Below are 17,210 nucleotides of genomic sequence, written 5' to 3' on the forward strand. Positions count from 1 at the left end.
TTTTCCTAACTTGAATTAAATAAAATATAAAGTAGACAGTAATATCATTGGCTTTTACATCCCCCCCTCCTCCAAGCTGCAATTAAGGCTTTGTTCAAGGCGTCACCTAACACCATCCCTGGACTCTGCAGTTTGGAGAAAAGAAATTTCAACTTGCCCTATATTTGTTAGAACTGTAAAGGTTCAGCTTCTCAAAGCAAAAGAGAACAGGACAAAAGGATTCGCCGTCAGCCAATTGTCCCTGTCACCATTAAATAAAAAGTGCTTTTGGCTGCCGGCCAGAGCCTGCAGTCAGGTCACTATTCTTTCTTTGTTTCCCAGTCCATTGTTATTCAAGGAAGGAATCGCCTACAAAATGTGGACTGTGGTGTGTGTCGCGGGGCAGGGGGTTCTCTCCAGCTCCTCCTCTCTCCCCCTCTCTGTCTCTCCGCACACACCAAACCTTTTTGTTTCCTTTTTGGAAGTTACCTAGGAAACAAAGTCTTTTGTGCTCCAACTTTATCTGAGCTATTTGCTTTGCTGGGAATCTGCACAAAAGCTGAAGAGAGAAAGAAGGTTGCAATGTTGTACTAAAACTGTTCATGGCGAACGCCTTTTTCTCAAGGGGGGTAATCATATCCTGTTGGGTGTGTTGGGGGGCTTTGCAGGTACCTCTGACAAGGTAAGCAAATGCTGGGGGTTAGTTTAAAACAAGTGGCTCTGGAATCTTCTCTTTAAGGGGACTTTGACAATACGTGAAATCCTGAGTCAACAGGGCACGATGCTTCCAAATGTGAGAATGAGAATTTTTTTAATGATCCTGATTTTAGGACAATATTATTAAAACCTAACTGGAATAAGAGGAAAAAATGTTTATTTTACACAAACAGCCACCTTCCAACAAATTGTGGGAAGAAATAAAACTAGGTTCAGCAGCAAAAACTAAGTCTTTTAATAATCTGGTTTAGAAACCCAACCCTGAAATCAAACTTGGGATGGAGCCTTTTTAATAATCTGGGCTAGGAGCCCAACCCTGAAGTAAAAGTTAGACAGTATTACAATCGATCAAAGGTTTGGATGGAGAATTTGCAAATATCACATGGAAGTCAAGGTCTTTAAATACAAAGCTGGAAGAAAAGCTTCGCACTGCGAAGCTGAAAGAAAATAAACTAGGACTATTTTACTCTTCGGAATTTGAAAATGAAACCCACTTGGATCTTTCCCCCCAGTAACAGTATTTGTATTTTCCACTATCGTCGGTGGGAGGAGATTCCTCACTTCTGCTTTTCCACGTGCACAGCGTTGACAAAATTGCATTTTAAAATGTCATTCACAAATGCCATCATCCTGCAGTAAAATTAACTCCGTGTATTTGAATCTGGCCTCTCAGATTAGGTCAGCTTGTCCTTCTGGTTATTGTGTTCTGGAATGTCTCCTGACTCCAGGCTTTCTGGCCAGTTTTCCAAACCTTTTCATAGGCATCTAAATCATCTTCCCCCTTTGATCCTAGTCACCTAGAGCTTTCAAAAGTTTGAGTAGGAATTTATGGTGAGACAGCTATCCAGAAAGTGAATCTACCTCTCAGCGGATTAGAGACTCGCATCTTTCTTCAGTTTGAAGTTTGGGGATTTCTGGCTACCTTGTCTCTCCGCTTAATTCCCTTTGACCCGAAAAGCATGTTTAACCTATTTTTTTTCTTTTGTGTTGCTTGACTACTGAAATCGTAACTTTCAGTTAGTTGTACTTACTAACTACGTCTAGGAATTCTTCCTTTGACCTGAAAGCTTATTTCTGACCTCATTTTTCTTAACTCTGAAATATATATGTGCTTATGTATAAACCCTGATGGCTGAGTCTGAATCTGAATGTACTTTGTTTGCAGTCCCATCCCCCCGAGGATGAAGATACAGATGTCATGCTAGGGCAGAGGCCGAAAAACCCAGTACACAATATCCCTTCCACACTGGACAAGCAGACCAACTGGAGCAAAGCACTACCTCTCCCGACGCCGGAGGAGAAGATGAAACAAGATGCCCAAGTGATTTCTTCTTGCATTATTCCCATCAATGTCACTGGTATCGTTCTGTTTTTTTCTTAGGGGCAGTCGGGTCAGAATATTCCATGTATTAAATATGGTCAAAATCTGTGCTGCTTGGTGGACCAGTTAAGAATACGTTTTGTAAACACATGATACCCTTTTCATCAGAATACGACCCAGAAGATGTTCAATATGCTTTTATCAGGTTTTGAACATCAATTTGCATATGTTCCGCTGGGCTGCTTGTTATGTAAATGATGGACAGTTTCTTTTTGGGGAAAAAAAAAAAGTCACCAAATAGCTCTCTGGCCATAGCTGACTGAAATAATGGAGAAAGCGGCAGTGATTAATCATACGATAATGATGCGTGGCACTGCAAGAGAGAAAACAGCAAGCCCCAGGTTTCCAAAACCGCAACTAGTGATCCTGTAGACCAACTATAAAATCTGTTTTCATGCTTCCTTGGATGGAGGTAGGCTTGTTTCAAAGATCGTCTAGACTCCTGCATTGATTTGGCGGATTTTTGACCTAAAAAATACATGGATTCATAGGTGAAGGCTGAATTCTACTCTAAACGCAGCAAGCCTGGCTTCCATTCACCCTCTGCTTTCCTCCTCCTGTGTATTGAGAGTTTGGCTATTAGTCTAGGTCGAAGGCAAGCCTGTGTGGACTTTTCTTGAAAAGTCTACTGGCAGCAATTGTAAAATCCAGAATTGGTGATCTCAGAATGTGGTAACCTTAGTTGTAAGTAAAATAATGCTATAAAATATTCTAACTTTCAAAGATAGAAATTAAATGATGTACCCATTGGGCTTTCTTTAAGCATCTCTAATAGTTAAATTCTAACTTATTCTTATATTGAAAATCTCAGAATGGCCATTTTATGACTGATTTCCATCCTGGTGCCTTGTAACTAAAGATTGTATGTTGCTCGAGATGCATTTTGGACATGGCTATTATTAACGTCACTCAAATTTGTCTCATATAAAGTGGGGAGCAAATGGTGACCAGGTATCAGGGTAAATATTATTTTCTTCCTGACAAAAGGAGTTCTAGTTGATCGGCTGGTTGTGAGCTGGGACTTAATTTTCCTGATGACCTATTCAACTTGTAGGATAAAGTATTCTAAAGATGTGCACTTTATCTGATCTCCGTAATCTAAATGAGATGGCTTAGGGGAGTTCAGCTGTCAAAATGAATCATTTTGGCATCCTCTTAAACTAACTTTCAGTTCTGGGAACATCTGATTATTAGCAGCACCTGCTTTCTTCATGGCACTGTAAGTAAAGTCTTGTTTTCAAATTTAGTCTTTCGAGTATGGGTCTTGTGATTCAGGAAAAGGGAAGCTCTCTCCTTCTGCTTTATTTCAGGAACTCTCAGACTAAAGCCTAGACTATATGTTGATTTCAAGAGCTTTAATGAGAAAGTTGTTAATTATGTCCATATGACACAAAATACCTGTGCCTGTAACATAATTATTATGATCAAAAGGAAGAATTTTAATCTTTGGTTAGAACTAAAAAAGGAAAATTTCATTAGTATGAATTCTGATGGTATTGAAAGTATTCAACATACAATATCTCATACAGATTTTTCAACATGAGTTCTACAAACTGTTGTCACTGTAAAGCTAAGCAGAACTCAACCTGCTTTACTGTATAGCTGAACCAAAGTTTAACATGCCATCCTGCCCCATGTTTAACAATCAGGATACATGATGAAGCAACCAGATTCCAAAGCACTTTTGGCTTATGGCTTTCTGAAGCAGTGCTCACTATGAAAAATTCCTGGCACATGCCTGTGCCAGGCAGGAGTTCAAGTTCCTCACCTCCTCCCTCATCATTCTAGTTTTGATAGGACTGCATGTAGTGTGTCAATAATGTAATTATGGAAAGAGAAACTAACAAGCATCATGGTTTCCCCCGTGTATTTACAAAAGAAAACAGACACGTGTAAAGACTGGGAATTCCAGCTTTACTTACAATTGGTACAGAAGATAGATCCACTTAAGTGAAGAACCGAGGACTGCCTTTTATTTTTATTTTATATTGATAAGACACTGCTGCTAAACCAAAATGTGTCCAATTTAGTCAGCAGAGGAAAGTAGACAGTTACATGATGATTTTAAAAACACATCTCTAGGCTGTTGTTTCCAGAGAGAGAGAGAGGAGAGAGGAGGGGGGGGAGGGAGGGAGGGAGAAAGAGGGGGCGGAGGGAGAGAGGGAGAGAGAGGGAGAAAGACAGAGAGGGAGAGAGACAGAGAGGGAGAGAGACAGAGAGGGAGAGAGACAGAGAGGGAGGGAGAGGGGGAGAGGGAGAGGGGGAGAGGAAGAGGGAGGGAGGGAGGGTGTGAGTGTGAGTGTGAGTGTGTGTGTGTGTGTGTGTGTGTGTAGGGCTTGGGCAGAGTGCAGAGTAGGTAGAGGGGAAAAAAACCCTCACAATGACACTTTTAATGCAGAAATGGGTCAGGATATGTTAGCTGAACTAATTCAGGTTAACATCTTGGCTACGTACCTACTATGCAAAGATATCAGCTTCAGAGAGCCCGGAAAGAGACCAGCAAAGAGTAGTAACTAAAGGCTGTAAGTCCTTAAGGAGCCATTTCTGTGTGAGAGTGATTCTTTGATGTTATTTTTCTCTCCTCTTTCTTTTGATTTTCCTTCTTTGCTTGTTACTTTTGGCAGTGCAAGCTGTTGTGGAGAGCTGCATTTAGAAGTAAAGTTTAATGTACTGCAGCATAATTTAAATAAGAGCTGAATAAGGGCTCCCTTATATTTGTTCACAGGCTTAATCCAAACTCTTCCTTTAGTTCCAATCAATAAATATCACTGTGTTCCAAGCAAATGAAAATTTGTTTGCCATTTCTAGAGGCTAATGAGACCTATTTGTGGGTTGCAGGAGTTGGTTTTGACAGAGAGGCTAGTATACGCTGCTCTCTTGTTCATTCACAATCCGTACTACAGCGGAGACGAAAACTGAGAAGGAGGAAAACCATCTCGGGTATCCCCAGAAGAGTCCAACAAGAAATAGGTGTGGTATAAAACTATTAATGGTTAACATTCTGTCGGGTGCCGATTATAAGGAGACGAAATGGAAACTAGCCTTTAACCAGCTTCCTTAAAAATAGTCAACATTGTAACTCGTAGAGGTTTTGAAATGATGTGTACTTGTTTTGTGTTCAGTAAGCCAGGTGGTATTACGTTTTAAATCTCCATTCTTCCAGGCTGTGAAGGCTTGACCTTATGGATTTAGCCATATACATTCAGATTTTATGGCTGAAATATAATATTTTGCTATTTTTAAAAAGTATTATTAAGGCAGAAATTAAGTAAAAATTAACAAGATGCAATGAAAGATTCTTTTAGAGAAATATACATTTATCTGGAGAGAGATATACTTTTATGGCATTAATTATTTTAAAAGGTAAACTTTAAGCATACTCAATTAAATATTGACTATTCATAATATGATACCCTTGGTGACGTTTTTTCTATTTTTTTCTGTTCAATGTGTTTAAGATATCTCTTCCTATGGTCTTTTAAATTATTATTATGATAGCATCTCCTGTAATTAAGATTTTTACTTCATATAATGCATTCTATGATTTTTATTTCATTATGTTTATACTGAGAAATAAAAGTGTATAGTGGCCAAGAAAATAAGATGTATTTTGGTTAAAAAAAATAGTAGACACTTATGGGGGCAAAGTAATTTGATCGTGAAGAGAGAGAGAGTTCACAAAAGATCTAAGAGCTTATCTTCTCTTAGTATACATACAGAGAGAGAGAGAGTCAGAAAGGTAAAGGGACAGAGAGAGACCGCCCAAAGCATTTTAACTTGCTCCTAATTTTATATGCTGATTTTTTTTTTTTTTTTCTGTAAGAAAAAGCTCCAACATGCCGGCACCCAGAATTGTGGACATCTCTCAGAATGTCTGTTTCTCTGCTGACGTATGAAGTATCTCACTGTGCTTTCCATGTGCCCTAGATTCTGATGAATCGCCCGTGGCCAGGGAAAGGAGTGTGATTGTGCACACAAATCCAGATCCTTCCAACGCTGTCAACAGGAGGTCTGGAACCAGGGACTCGGAGTGCCAAACTGAGGATATTCTGATCGCTGCTCCATCCAGAAGGAGAATCAGAGCTCAGAGGGGCCAAAGCATTGCAGCTTCCCTTTCTCATTCTGCTGGCAACATTTCTGCATTGGCAGACAAAGGCGACACCACGTTTACTCCTGCAGTGAGCAGCCGCACAAGATCTCGGAGCCTTCCCAGGGAGGGCAATAGAGGTGGGGATGCTGAGCCCAAAGTTGGTGCTAAACCCTCAGCATATGAAGAGGGGGAGCCTTTCGTGGGAGACCAAGAAAGAACCCTTAACGATTGCAGCGAGGCCCCCAGCAGCCCGAGTGCACAGGGGCACCAGCCTGCTTTGAGCCTGGCCTGTTCTCAACATCTTCACAGCCCCCAGCACAAGTTAAGTGAGAGAGGGAGGTCACGTCTGCCCCGGATGGCTGCCGACTCCGGCAGCTGTGACATCTCCTCCAACTCGGACACCTTTGGGAGCCCCATCCACTGCATCTCCACGGCTGGCGTCCTCCTCAGCAGCCACATGGACCAGAAAGATGACCACCAGTCATCCAGTGGCAACTGGAGTGGGAGCAGCTCCACGTGCCCCTCACAGACCTCAGAGACGATCCCTCCTGCAGCTTCTCCTCCCCTCACTGGCTCTTCACACTGTGACTCGGAGTTGTCACTAAACACAGCCCCTCACGCTAATGAGGACGCCAGTGTCTTCGTGACAGAGCAGTACAACGACCACCTGGATAAAGTGAGGGGCCACCGAGCAAACTCCTTTACCTCCACTGTGGCAGATCTGTTGGATGACCCCAACAATAGCAACACGAGTGACAGCGAGTGGAATTACCTACACCACCATCACGATGCCTCCTGCCGCCAGGATTTTAGCCCTGAGCGCCCCAAGGCAGACAGCCTGGGCTGCCCAAGCTTCACGAGCATGGCCACTTATGACAGCTTTCTGGAAAAGTCTCCATCGGACAAAGCAGACACTAGCTCTCACTTTTCGGTGGACACAGAAGGATACTACACCTCCATGCACTTTGACTGTGGTCTCAAAGGTAGTAAGAGTTATGTCTGTCACTATGCAGCCCTGGGCCCAGAGAATGGCCAGGGTGTCGGGGTTCCTCCTACTCTTCCAGACTGTGCCTGGCAGGACTACTTAGACCACAGGAGACAGGGGAGACCAAGCATCTCTTTCAGGAAACCAAAGGCAAAGCCGACTCCACCTAAACGTAGCTCATCATTGAGGAAGTCTGACGGAAATGCAGACATTTCTGAGAAGAAAGAACCAAAGATAAGCAGTGGCCAGCTCCTGCCTCACAGTTCCAGGGAAATGAAGCTGCCTCTTGATTTCTCCAACACGCCTTCTCGAATGGAAAATGCCAATCTGCCCACCAAGCAGGAACCTTCTTGGATGAACCAGAGTGAACACGGCATTAAGGAAGCTCAGTTAGACACTCCAGATGTTCCACCATTCAAAGATGAAGGTGCTGAATCAACTCACTATGCAGACCTCTGGCTTCTAAATGACTTGAAAACAAATGATCCTTACAGATCTTTATCTAATTCAAGCACTGCTACGGGTACCACAGTTATCGAATGCATCAAATCTCCAGAGAGCTCTGAATCCCAAACATCCCAGTCAGAATCTAGAGCCACCACCCCCTCCCTTCCTTCTGTTGACAATGAGTTTAAACTGGCTTCACCAGAAAAGCTGGCTGGCTTGGCATCTCCATCAAGTGGCTACTCAAGCCAGTCTGAAACGCCAACGTCCTCTTTCCCTACAGCTTTCTTTTCTGGCCCATTGTCTCCTGGAGGTAGCAAAAGAAAACCAAAAGTCCCAGAAAGGAAATCCTCACTACAGCAGCCCTCTTTAAAAGATGGAGTTCTATCACTGGGTAAAGACCTTGAACTTCCAATTATACCTCCTACCCATCTTGACCTAAGTGCTCTTCATAATGTCTTAAATAAACCATTCCACCACCGTCACCCATTGCATGTTTTCAGTCATAATAAGCAAAATGCAGTAGGAGAAACACTGAGGTCAAATCCTCCACCGTCTCTTGCAATTACACCAACAGTCCTGAAATCTGTCAACCTTAGGTCCATCAGTAGGTCTGAAGAAGTTAAGCAAAAAGAAGGCAACAATACAGATCTCCCCTACTTAGAGGAAAGCACTCTCACCATGGCTGCCCTGTCTCCAGGTAAGATTAGGCCACATATGACTAAGAAATCACTATCACATCAGTACTCCACTGAAGACACCATACTGTCCTTTTTAGACTCCTCTGCAGTTGAGATGGAATCAGATAAGCTACAATTAGAAAATAACCGTTCTTTCGATGTGAAGAATCATTGTGATCCAGAAATAGTAACCTCAGCTGGTACCAATCTTCTAGATTCAAGTGTCACAAAAGACCAAATACATATGGAGAGTGAGCCTATTCCAGAAAACACAGCAAGTGAAAGTTGTGACTTTCCCACAGAAGGATTTCAGAGGGTCTCTGCTGCTCGCCCAAACGATTTGGATGGCAAAATACTACAATGTAGAGCTGGGCCAGATGGAGCCCTAGCGCAGGTCCACAAGGTATCTTCTGTCGACCGGGAGGAAGCTGCATACCCTGTGTCTGTGGACGTGCTCACATCTCAGTCAGACTCACCAACTAGAGTCACAGACATAAGCAACCAACTTAAGCATCAACTTGGGATGAGCCGCCACCATGACAAAGTGCCTGGGAATATCAGCTATGAAGCAGAGGTGCCAACCGTAAATCCATGCCCTGAAAAATGTTCTGAGCAGGAAAATATTGCTTCAGGTATTTCAGCCAAAAGTGCCTCTGATAACAGCGGAGCAGCAGAGGAGACCCAAGGAAGTGTGGATGAGGTTTCACTGAAAGGTCAGTTGTTGACACCTTTGTCACAATGGGAAGGTGTCTCGTGGCACTTCCTGAAGTTTTTCTTTCTTACCTTCCCCATAATACAGTACAGCCCGGGGTACTGGTTTCCCTCCTTCTTTTCACTTATTAAAACAATTAAGATAAAAGCTTTTATCATGGAGGGACTAAGTGTGACAGACAGCTCCTTCATTTTAAAAATGGTGGTCAGGTAACTGTTGCTTAGTTGTTCCCTGAGTCAGTGAAGCCCAGCAGCGTGCTGGGTGACTTCTTCCTAAAGATGCTTTTGTTCTTAATTTAAGAATCGTCACCGAGTGATGACTCTGTGATTTCACCACTAAGTGAAGACTCTCAGGCTGAAGCAGAAAGTGTGTTTGTGTCTCCAAATAAACCTCGAACAACGGAGGATTTATTTGCAGTCATTCACAGGTGAGGCAACAATACCAAAGGTTTTGCTTCTTACGTGCTTCTCGTCAAACGCAAATATGGAAAAGCCCTGGGTACTTGTGATACATTCAGCAAAAAACATAAGCAAGCAAAGAAAAATTATTTTTCCAAATCAAATTGATAGACATATTCAAGTTGGGAAGTATGTGGCCTCATATACAGTTAGGTAGACCTCAGTTGAGAGGCTTTCCTAAGAACTGCTGAGGGAAGCTGTTGTTTTTTTCCCTAGGAAAGACATTCTGAAACAAGTTTTTAATTTGAAAACAATTTGTGGTCAAGTAACTTAAGGGTGAAAGCTCAAACTCTAGTGTAATCTCTGACATTTAAACAATTCCTTAACCTAAAAACACATGCTCAAAGCTATAATCCTACACTAGCAGGGATAAATGTAAGGTGACTCACTAAACACAGCCCCAAGTTTGAGACAAAACAGTATATAAACCTGCCCATTTCATAGCTCACAACTAATCACTGCTCCCTTTCTTCCCTCTCTTCCTAAAACTTACATTTCTTTAATAACACTGCCCTTCTCTTAACTGTAATGCTCCATATCCCATGAATAGGGGATGTCCTCTAGGCTGCTTTTCCAGGATAGTGTTGCATCCATGCTGACCATTCATATTCTCTCATCTGACCCCTGGACCCCTGTGATCAAGGCCCCTATTTGCAAGAATACTCCTTACAACCTGTGATCGAAGAACGAAACAGGAACCAGCCCCTGGAAACTGAACCCATATCAGACTGAGCTATCCAGTCATAACATAGCTACTCCTTTCACAGCTGCCACTGCCTACTTCACTAGGCCTTGGTGACCTAGATGCGACTCCCAAGGGACAAAGCTTGGGGACTGTCCTGTCTACCTCATGAAGTTATACTCTTTGAAGCAAGCTCTTTACAAGCAGCTTACCACTGTTTTTCCCAGGATCCTACTTTTTAGGGGAACTTGTGTTTTCTGTTGATGTGGTTCTCTCATAAAGAAGGAACACTGCCCTACAACAACTTTTTTTTTAAACGAGCCAATCACAAACACATTCTGTGAAGACCTTGGCAGGCTCACCTCACCACTTGGAGGGTGTAGAATCATTATTTTTCTTTGTCCCTGATTATATTCTCCTCACCCCCTTTTATCCCCAACCTCAGGACAAGTTATTAAATGCTGTGAAGTTAAAAAACCAAATGCTAGTGTCTTGAAGAGTGGACAGAATGTAAGGAGTAGAGTCAGAAAGACCTGGAATTGAATCCCAATGCTGCCACTTCCTGTCCAGTCTTGAGTCAGTTAAAACCTGTGTACCTATTTCCCTTGCTGTAACTGGGGATACCTATAGCTCACATATTCAGTTTTGATGATAAAATATCACGTCTGTGTCTAGAATATGGTAGATGCTAAAAGCAGACATTAGTTTGAAATCCCTACCCTATTAGAGTGCCAGACACTGGCATACACGAGATAGCAACCACGAAGCTTTCAGTGAACCATAATCAGGCTGGGGTCCAGTTGCACAACTGACATTTTCTCTAACCTACAGGCTTTTAGGTTGGTGAGAAAGCATGCTGCCAGTACGTAGCAATGAACTGAGTCATGCTGACTCAGTGACTAAGTTCACGAAATTTATGCCTGTTTATTTATCAAAAGAAATAATATAATAATAATGATGGCTGGGTGCCTAGGTTTGGTAGACTTACAGAGTTTGGTAATCTTAGATTTACATTTATGCAGAATTTGTTTGTTTGTTTATTCATTTATGTGCAGCACAGTGACAATAAAAATTTTCTTTTCTTGAGAGTTCATAGTGCACAGAGCTTTAAGAGCTCCAGAGGTGGTCTAGGTTTCCAGCTCCTCCAGAAAGTTGGCTTACTGATTAATACACTGTAGACAGATATTCCTGGGCAGCTACGGCAAACGGGATCTGCAGCCAAAATGGATTGACTTACTCAAGAAGTCATGTAAGAAATTTCTTTATATGGAGGAATTTTAAGAGTAGACAGAATAGTATAACTCACCACTGCCTGCCCCCACCCCCAGCCAAATGCACCACAGACATATCCATCACCCAAGCCTATCAACCATCAGCCTATGGCCAGTCCTGTCCCATCCACACCTCCTTCCACTTGGCTCTCCTGGTATTCACTGGAAGCCAATCCCAGACATCAGAGGATTTCATCTGTATTGCAGGCAGGCTGAATAAAAGTGACAGTCCTTCACCACCTACACTCTAACCAAGAGTCAGAGAGCAGTATTTTCTTGTGCTCTTGTGAAACTCCCAGTAAGCCCTCCCCTAGAACCTCTAGCCTCCACATTAGTCATTATTTGAAATGGTCATTTCCAAAACCTAATTCATATCCACTGGTTACTGGAGAATTTCCCTCAGGCTCTGAGTGCTGCGAGGGCAAGCAACGTATCTTAATCCTCACCCCTACAGCCCTAATGCTTAGTATCCCATCAGACAGGGTACAACAAACTGCTCTTTAAGGAGATGGCTGAGTGTGACGTAACACTTTTAGTTTCATTGAAGTGTATGTGGACTGAGATTGTTCCTTTTCTTGAAAGGTCCAAGAGGAAAGTACTTGGAAGAAAAGATTCTGGGGACATGTCTGTTCGAAGTAAATCTAGAGCTTCCCTGGGCAGCAGTAGCAGCAACAGTGCTGGTTCTGTCACCTCAACCAACAGCAATGTGACCACCCCAAACAGCCAGAGGTCTCCTGGCCTCATCTACCGAAATGCCAAAAAGTCCAACACATCGAATGAAGAGTTTAAGCTATTACTCCTCAAGAAAGGCAGTCGCTCGGATTCCAGTTACCGTATGTCTGCTACTGAGATCCTGAAGAGTCCCATCCTGCCCAAACCTCCTGGGGAACTCACAGCCGAGTCCCCCCAAAGCACCCACGAGGCCCATCAGGGGGCACCGGGAACTGAAGCGCTGTCCCCCCTCTCTCCATGCTCCCCACGGGTTAATGCAGAAGGTTTCTCCTCAAAGAACTTTGCCACCCCAGCATCGGCAAGGGTTGGACGTTCCCGGGCTCCCCCTGCGGCCAGCAGCAGCCGCTACAGTGTCCGCTGCAGGCTGTACAACGCGCCCATGCAGGCCATCTCCGAAGGCGAGACAGAAAATTCCGATGGGAGCCCACATGATGACCGATCCTCCCAGAGCTCAACATAGGTGGTCCATGCCAGGCTGGCTGTCAAAGGCCAAAACCTTAGTCATATGAGGATGGAGGAGCAGAACGGAAGACTGGGGAGAAGTCAGCACATGGTGGGGTACCATCACGCTTACCAACAAGTTCCTAAATATTTGCTGGGGAAATGGAAGGTGGTTTGGCCTTTCTTGATTATTTTCCATATTTTTAAGTAGCTACGCTGTCTTTCATATTTTTCTTTAGGGTAGTTTGATTTACCCAATCTCATTCCTTTTGGTAATAGAGAAGTTGAAAATGTCTGCTTTTCATGAAACCTAGAAAAAGTTTTCCCAGAGCTGCCTATTCAGAAAACAAAGCCCTCACTGTCATAATTCTTAAGAGGATGAAATACTCTGGAGGTTCGGTATATTTTTACATTAAAATGAACTAAAGCAAAATTTAGAAGAACTACACACATGTAAATACCGTATTTTTGATAAAAATGTGTAAATAGATTTATGGATGACGAGTGGACATGTGGCCAATTATCTACCACACCAACTGCTTATAGAACACAACAAATAAAGTGTAATAATTGTATTCTGTGAATACCATTTTCGTATCAAATACCATATTTAAATGTCCACCAATATGATTTCTGAGTGGTAAACCTCAAAATATGAATTTTAAACTGGTGAAATAAAGGAAATCTTGAGGTCATATAGTGAAATGTGATTAATTTAAAATAATGAATCCACACTTAACCATTTTTGTGACAAACTGCAGCACCAAACAAACTACTGGTAACACGTGGCTGTGATTTGCCATGTGGTAATTCGGACAGAATGAAAAGCATGCTTTCGATTTAAAAAAAAAAAAAAAAAATCAGTGAGAGAAATCATCGTTCTCAACATAAAGCCCTGAACAACAGCACTTGACAGTGTCCTTTAAACTTCAATTTTTCAGTGGATTGCTTTAAAGAGAATGAGTAGGGAAAACAGTAGTTAATTTTAGGTTATGTTTTATATTACACTACTGGGGACATAAACAGTCCTAATCTGAGGACTAGAATCTTTAAACTCCTTAAACAGTTGAGCAATTAGCTCCAGGTTCTTTAACAAACGAAAATAAAACATAAGCACGCCACAGAGCTGTGGATTTATCAGTAAGTACCTGCAGTGAGTTTTCAGTGAAGCTTTCTCTCTGTGCTGATGAGATTCATGCTACCTAAAAATTAACAGAAATGACACTGTGAACAACGTAGTTGGGAAATAGGTATGTGTATATGCATTATTTAAATTCACTGTTAAAATGGGAATGGGGAGCAGCTCTGGTTCACAATGCTACATATAACTGAGTTTTTGTCTGATTTTACTCTATCTGCTTGATGGCAAAAGGGGAGGGTGGTGGGTGGGAAAGGAAATGTCAGGGCAAGTGCTCTGATAAAATGAAGGCAGGGAAACAAGCTGAATTACTTGAATTTTCTTGTCTTAAAACTGAAAAATAAATGTAGTTACAAGTTGAAATCTGCAAATGGGTTTTACACCTGTGATTTTGACATGAACTGATACTGTATGAAATGATATGTCGGAAATATAAGCAGCTATGTACTTGGAATGTTTTGAATGGGAGAAGGTAGAAAGTAGAGAACTAAGAAGGAATACGGCCTATATAAAAGAATAGAATGTGATTAGAGTGATAGAACATACCAGAGTTACCAAGAAGTTGATAAACAGCTGGCTTTAAGCTTATGCAAGTGGTATTTGGGAAAGTAGGATGTGTGAAAGGGGGTTTGTGGTTTTGGTTTAGTTCATGCAAAATGAAGGAGAAAGCCCGGTCTAAGAAGATGCTATCTTTCAATAGAAACACTTTTTAAGATGTTACAGAGTGAGAATTACAGAATCTGATTGCTGTTGGGTTTTTGTTTGTTTCTTTGGAAAGAAAAAAAAAATGTCTGGTTTATTCTATTTGTTTTCACTATCAAATTGTGTTTCTTAATTTCTTGTCATCCTCGTATGTAAAATGGGTGCTGGGGGTGGCGGGGTAGAGGAGGGAGAATGTGTGTGTGTGTGTGTGTGTGTGTGTGTGCGTGCGCGCGCGCACGCACGCGTGTGCTTGTGCAGGGATAGATAAGCTACCTGGTAAAGCGTACATATGAACATTTACGAAGTGTTATACCTTTTACTAAAAGAAAAATGTTTGGGGGTTTGAAAAAAATGGACCATCATTTCTCATTGGAACCCATTAGTTAAGAAAACCAGCATGGTTTGACACCACATGGGAACGTGAATAACTTTTTCTCATACTTTGAAAAGTATACTTGGCAAACTTTTAAAAGTAAGGTTTTTAGACAAATGCAATAAAAAAAGTCATTTCCAGTCACAATAGGTGATTTTTTGTAATTCTCATAAAAGCAGCTCGTTTGCAGTACGGCTTTTGTGTAGTTAGGGGTTTTTTAAGCGTAAAGAAAGGTATGTAGGCTTTAAAAGTGATTCTAAATCTTGAACAGAAAACACACAAATTGGCTTTAACAAATATGTCACCTTATTATTGACATTAATTTAAGTAATGGTACTATATATATTTTAAAATACATATTGACTTGAACTGTGAGGCAATAAGATACCTTCTATTTGTAATGATCACAGAACTAACCCTTAGAATATAGTTTTACTTATTTTGTTTACTCTAAAAATTTATAGCAGAGTTTCTCTATTTTATATTTCATAGATTTAAAAAAAAAACCCAGATAAAGATGGATTTAAAATTCACTGTGCAAAAGAGTATTGAGTAACAAACTGAGTTAAAAAAAAAAAAAAAGGCAAGAAATTCCTTAGTAATTCTACATGGCTTTATCACGTAGCACGTAAGACCAAGATTTAGAGGGTTGTCTTCAACATCACTGCCGTCTTAAAGCAGGGTACACACATTAGGTATTGTGAACAACATCAACCCAAACTTTTCTTCTGTTGTTTGCACTGATGCTAATTTTTTCTTCCTTTGTGTTTATACAACATGCCTATGTTGTGTGGGGGAAATTTTTTTTCCTGATTTTTTGATTTTTTTTTGGCTAAGTAGAGGACACGGACCAGTTGCAGCAAACAAAACACACTGTTTGCTCTTGCCAAAGTTCAGTGAGTACATTTGCTGCAGTGGTGGCAGACTGAAAGAACTAGATCATGACAAAGATTTACAACTATGAGGAAGGTTACAGTGTAACTCTTTTGGTACTAGAACCAGTTCATGCTGGCCGAAAGACAATGGTTTATGGACTTGCCTCCATTTTGTATTTTTGTAATATCTGTAAATATGAACTTTTTAAATCGTTGCAAAAATGGTTTCTTTTGTAAGATGTTTTCAACGTTTACATTCAATTTCAAGCCTTTGTATATTTTAGAGCTGTGCAACACTTTAAGTCTTGTATTTATTTTTAGTAAAAATGGTGACAGTTTCATTGTGAACCCCTCTCAAAAAAAATGTACCAGAAAAGTTTGATTACCTAGAAAGTGTGTATAGAAACTGCAAATAAACGTGACTGCAATTAAACAACTGGCTGCTCTCTTCATTGCTATGTAATTGCACTCCTGGGGTTTAACAAACGGCAAGTGTTTCATAGGGGTCTGGACATATGGGAGGGGAACTGCTATGGCAAAAGTATGAGCAAAATAATAACGATAATAATGAATACTATCTCTGTAACCGGCTCCGATCTTGCTTTGTATTTGAGAGAAGAAAGAATACATTTCCAGTGTCCAGTATACTTTCCTGTACCTCTCCAGGCCAGAAAAATATTTATGGCTTTACTTTAAAGTTACCTGCTTTGCTTCTGATAATTACTCAGACTGTGCCTCCTTCCTCAGATGAACAACCTCGATGTGCCACTAAGTAATGTCATGTACCCTTTATTACGCAAACTTATGTGCCAGATACTGTTCTAAGTGCTTTGCCGACTCTAACTCAGGAAGCATCCCCCCACGTTGTGCCCATTTTACAGATGGGGAAACTGAAGCACAGAGCCATTTACCTGAGTTGCCCAAAGCCACAGAGCGCTTAACTGTTGGGGCTGGGGTACAAACCCAGCAAATCTGGCTCCAAGGTCTGTGTTACCTCACCCTGTGGAGAGATAACAACTTTTTAAAATAACTTTTCCCAGTATGTACCAAACCACAATTGCTAAAGCCCCGCTCCCGCTCCCTCCCCCTTCGAACTCCAGCACTGACGTGCACGCCTAGGATTGAGTCAATGTCGACGTCTGGGGTGCGTCACAGAGGGACGGGGAAGGAGGAGGAAAAGGGGGGAATTACATTAAAAAAAAAAAGCTTCAAAAAAAAAAAAAAAAAAAAAGCTTCAAAGAACTAACCGAGAGTGGGGAGGCCACGCACCTAAACGCCTCACCCCCCAGAGCCGCCTCCTTAAACCCGCTCCAACACAGAAAAAGTCGCGCGCGCCGGCGCTGCTGCACAACCGCACTAAACCCCTCTCAGCCTTAGAGGCTCGTGTTTTCAGTCTAGTACAGGGTTCCGATCCCACCAGCCCCAGCGAACAACGCCGATCTACAGGGGCTCAGAGGCCGGAAGTGCGGCCGCCCCGAGGGAACCAAAGCCTCTCCCCTTGGCAGTCGCTCTAGCGACGCCCGCTCCCCTGCAACGGCTCAGAGGCCCGC

At 42.0% G+C, this 17,210-nt stretch overlaps 1 protein-coding gene and 1 long non-coding RNA gene across 6 annotated transcripts in view; one reads left to right on the forward strand and one right to left on the reverse strand.

Moving 5' to 3' along the window:
- The window catches only part of NHS (NHS actin remodeling regulator), a 340,931-nt gene extending 327,664 nt beyond the window's left edge, over positions 1–13,267 (forward strand). For all 4 annotated transcript variants that reach the window (XM_032618770.1, XM_032618769.1, XM_032618773.1 and 1 more), the window contains 5 exons: positions 1,862–2,054; positions 4,916–5,047; positions 6,005–8,989; positions 9,289–9,415; positions 11,982–13,267. In XM_032618770.1, coding sequence (XP_032474661.1) covers positions 1,862–2,054; positions 4,916–5,047; positions 6,005–8,989; positions 9,289–9,415; positions 11,982–12,591 — 4,047 coding nt within the window. In that variant the 3' untranslated portion in view covers positions 12,592–13,267. The remainder of the gene's footprint in view (positions 1–1,861; positions 2,055–4,915; positions 5,048–6,004; positions 8,990–9,288; positions 9,416–11,981) is intronic.
- Positions 1–17,198, reverse strand: part of LOC116746983 — a 78,170-nt gene extending 60,972 nt beyond the window's left edge. The window contains exons 1-3 of one of the 2 annotated variants that reach the window (XR_004347940.1): positions 16,908–17,198; positions 16,572–16,660; positions 13,721–13,774 (exon numbers count right to left, since the gene is read on the reverse strand). This is a non-coding gene — a long non-coding RNA (uncharacterized LOC116746983). Of the gene's footprint in view, positions 1–13,720; positions 16,088–16,571; positions 16,661–16,907 lie in introns of those variants that run through there. The other variant, XR_004347939.1, reaches the window with a different exon arrangement.
- Between the last annotated feature and the right edge of the window lie 12 nt (positions 17,199–17,210).

Source organism: Phocoena sinus, chromosome X (assembly GCF_008692025.1).
Source record: "Phocoena sinus isolate mPhoSin1 chromosome X, mPhoSin1.pri, whole genome shotgun sequence".
NCBI classification, from domain to species: Eukaryota; Metazoa; Chordata; class Mammalia; order Artiodactyla; family Phocoenidae; genus Phocoena; species Phocoena sinus.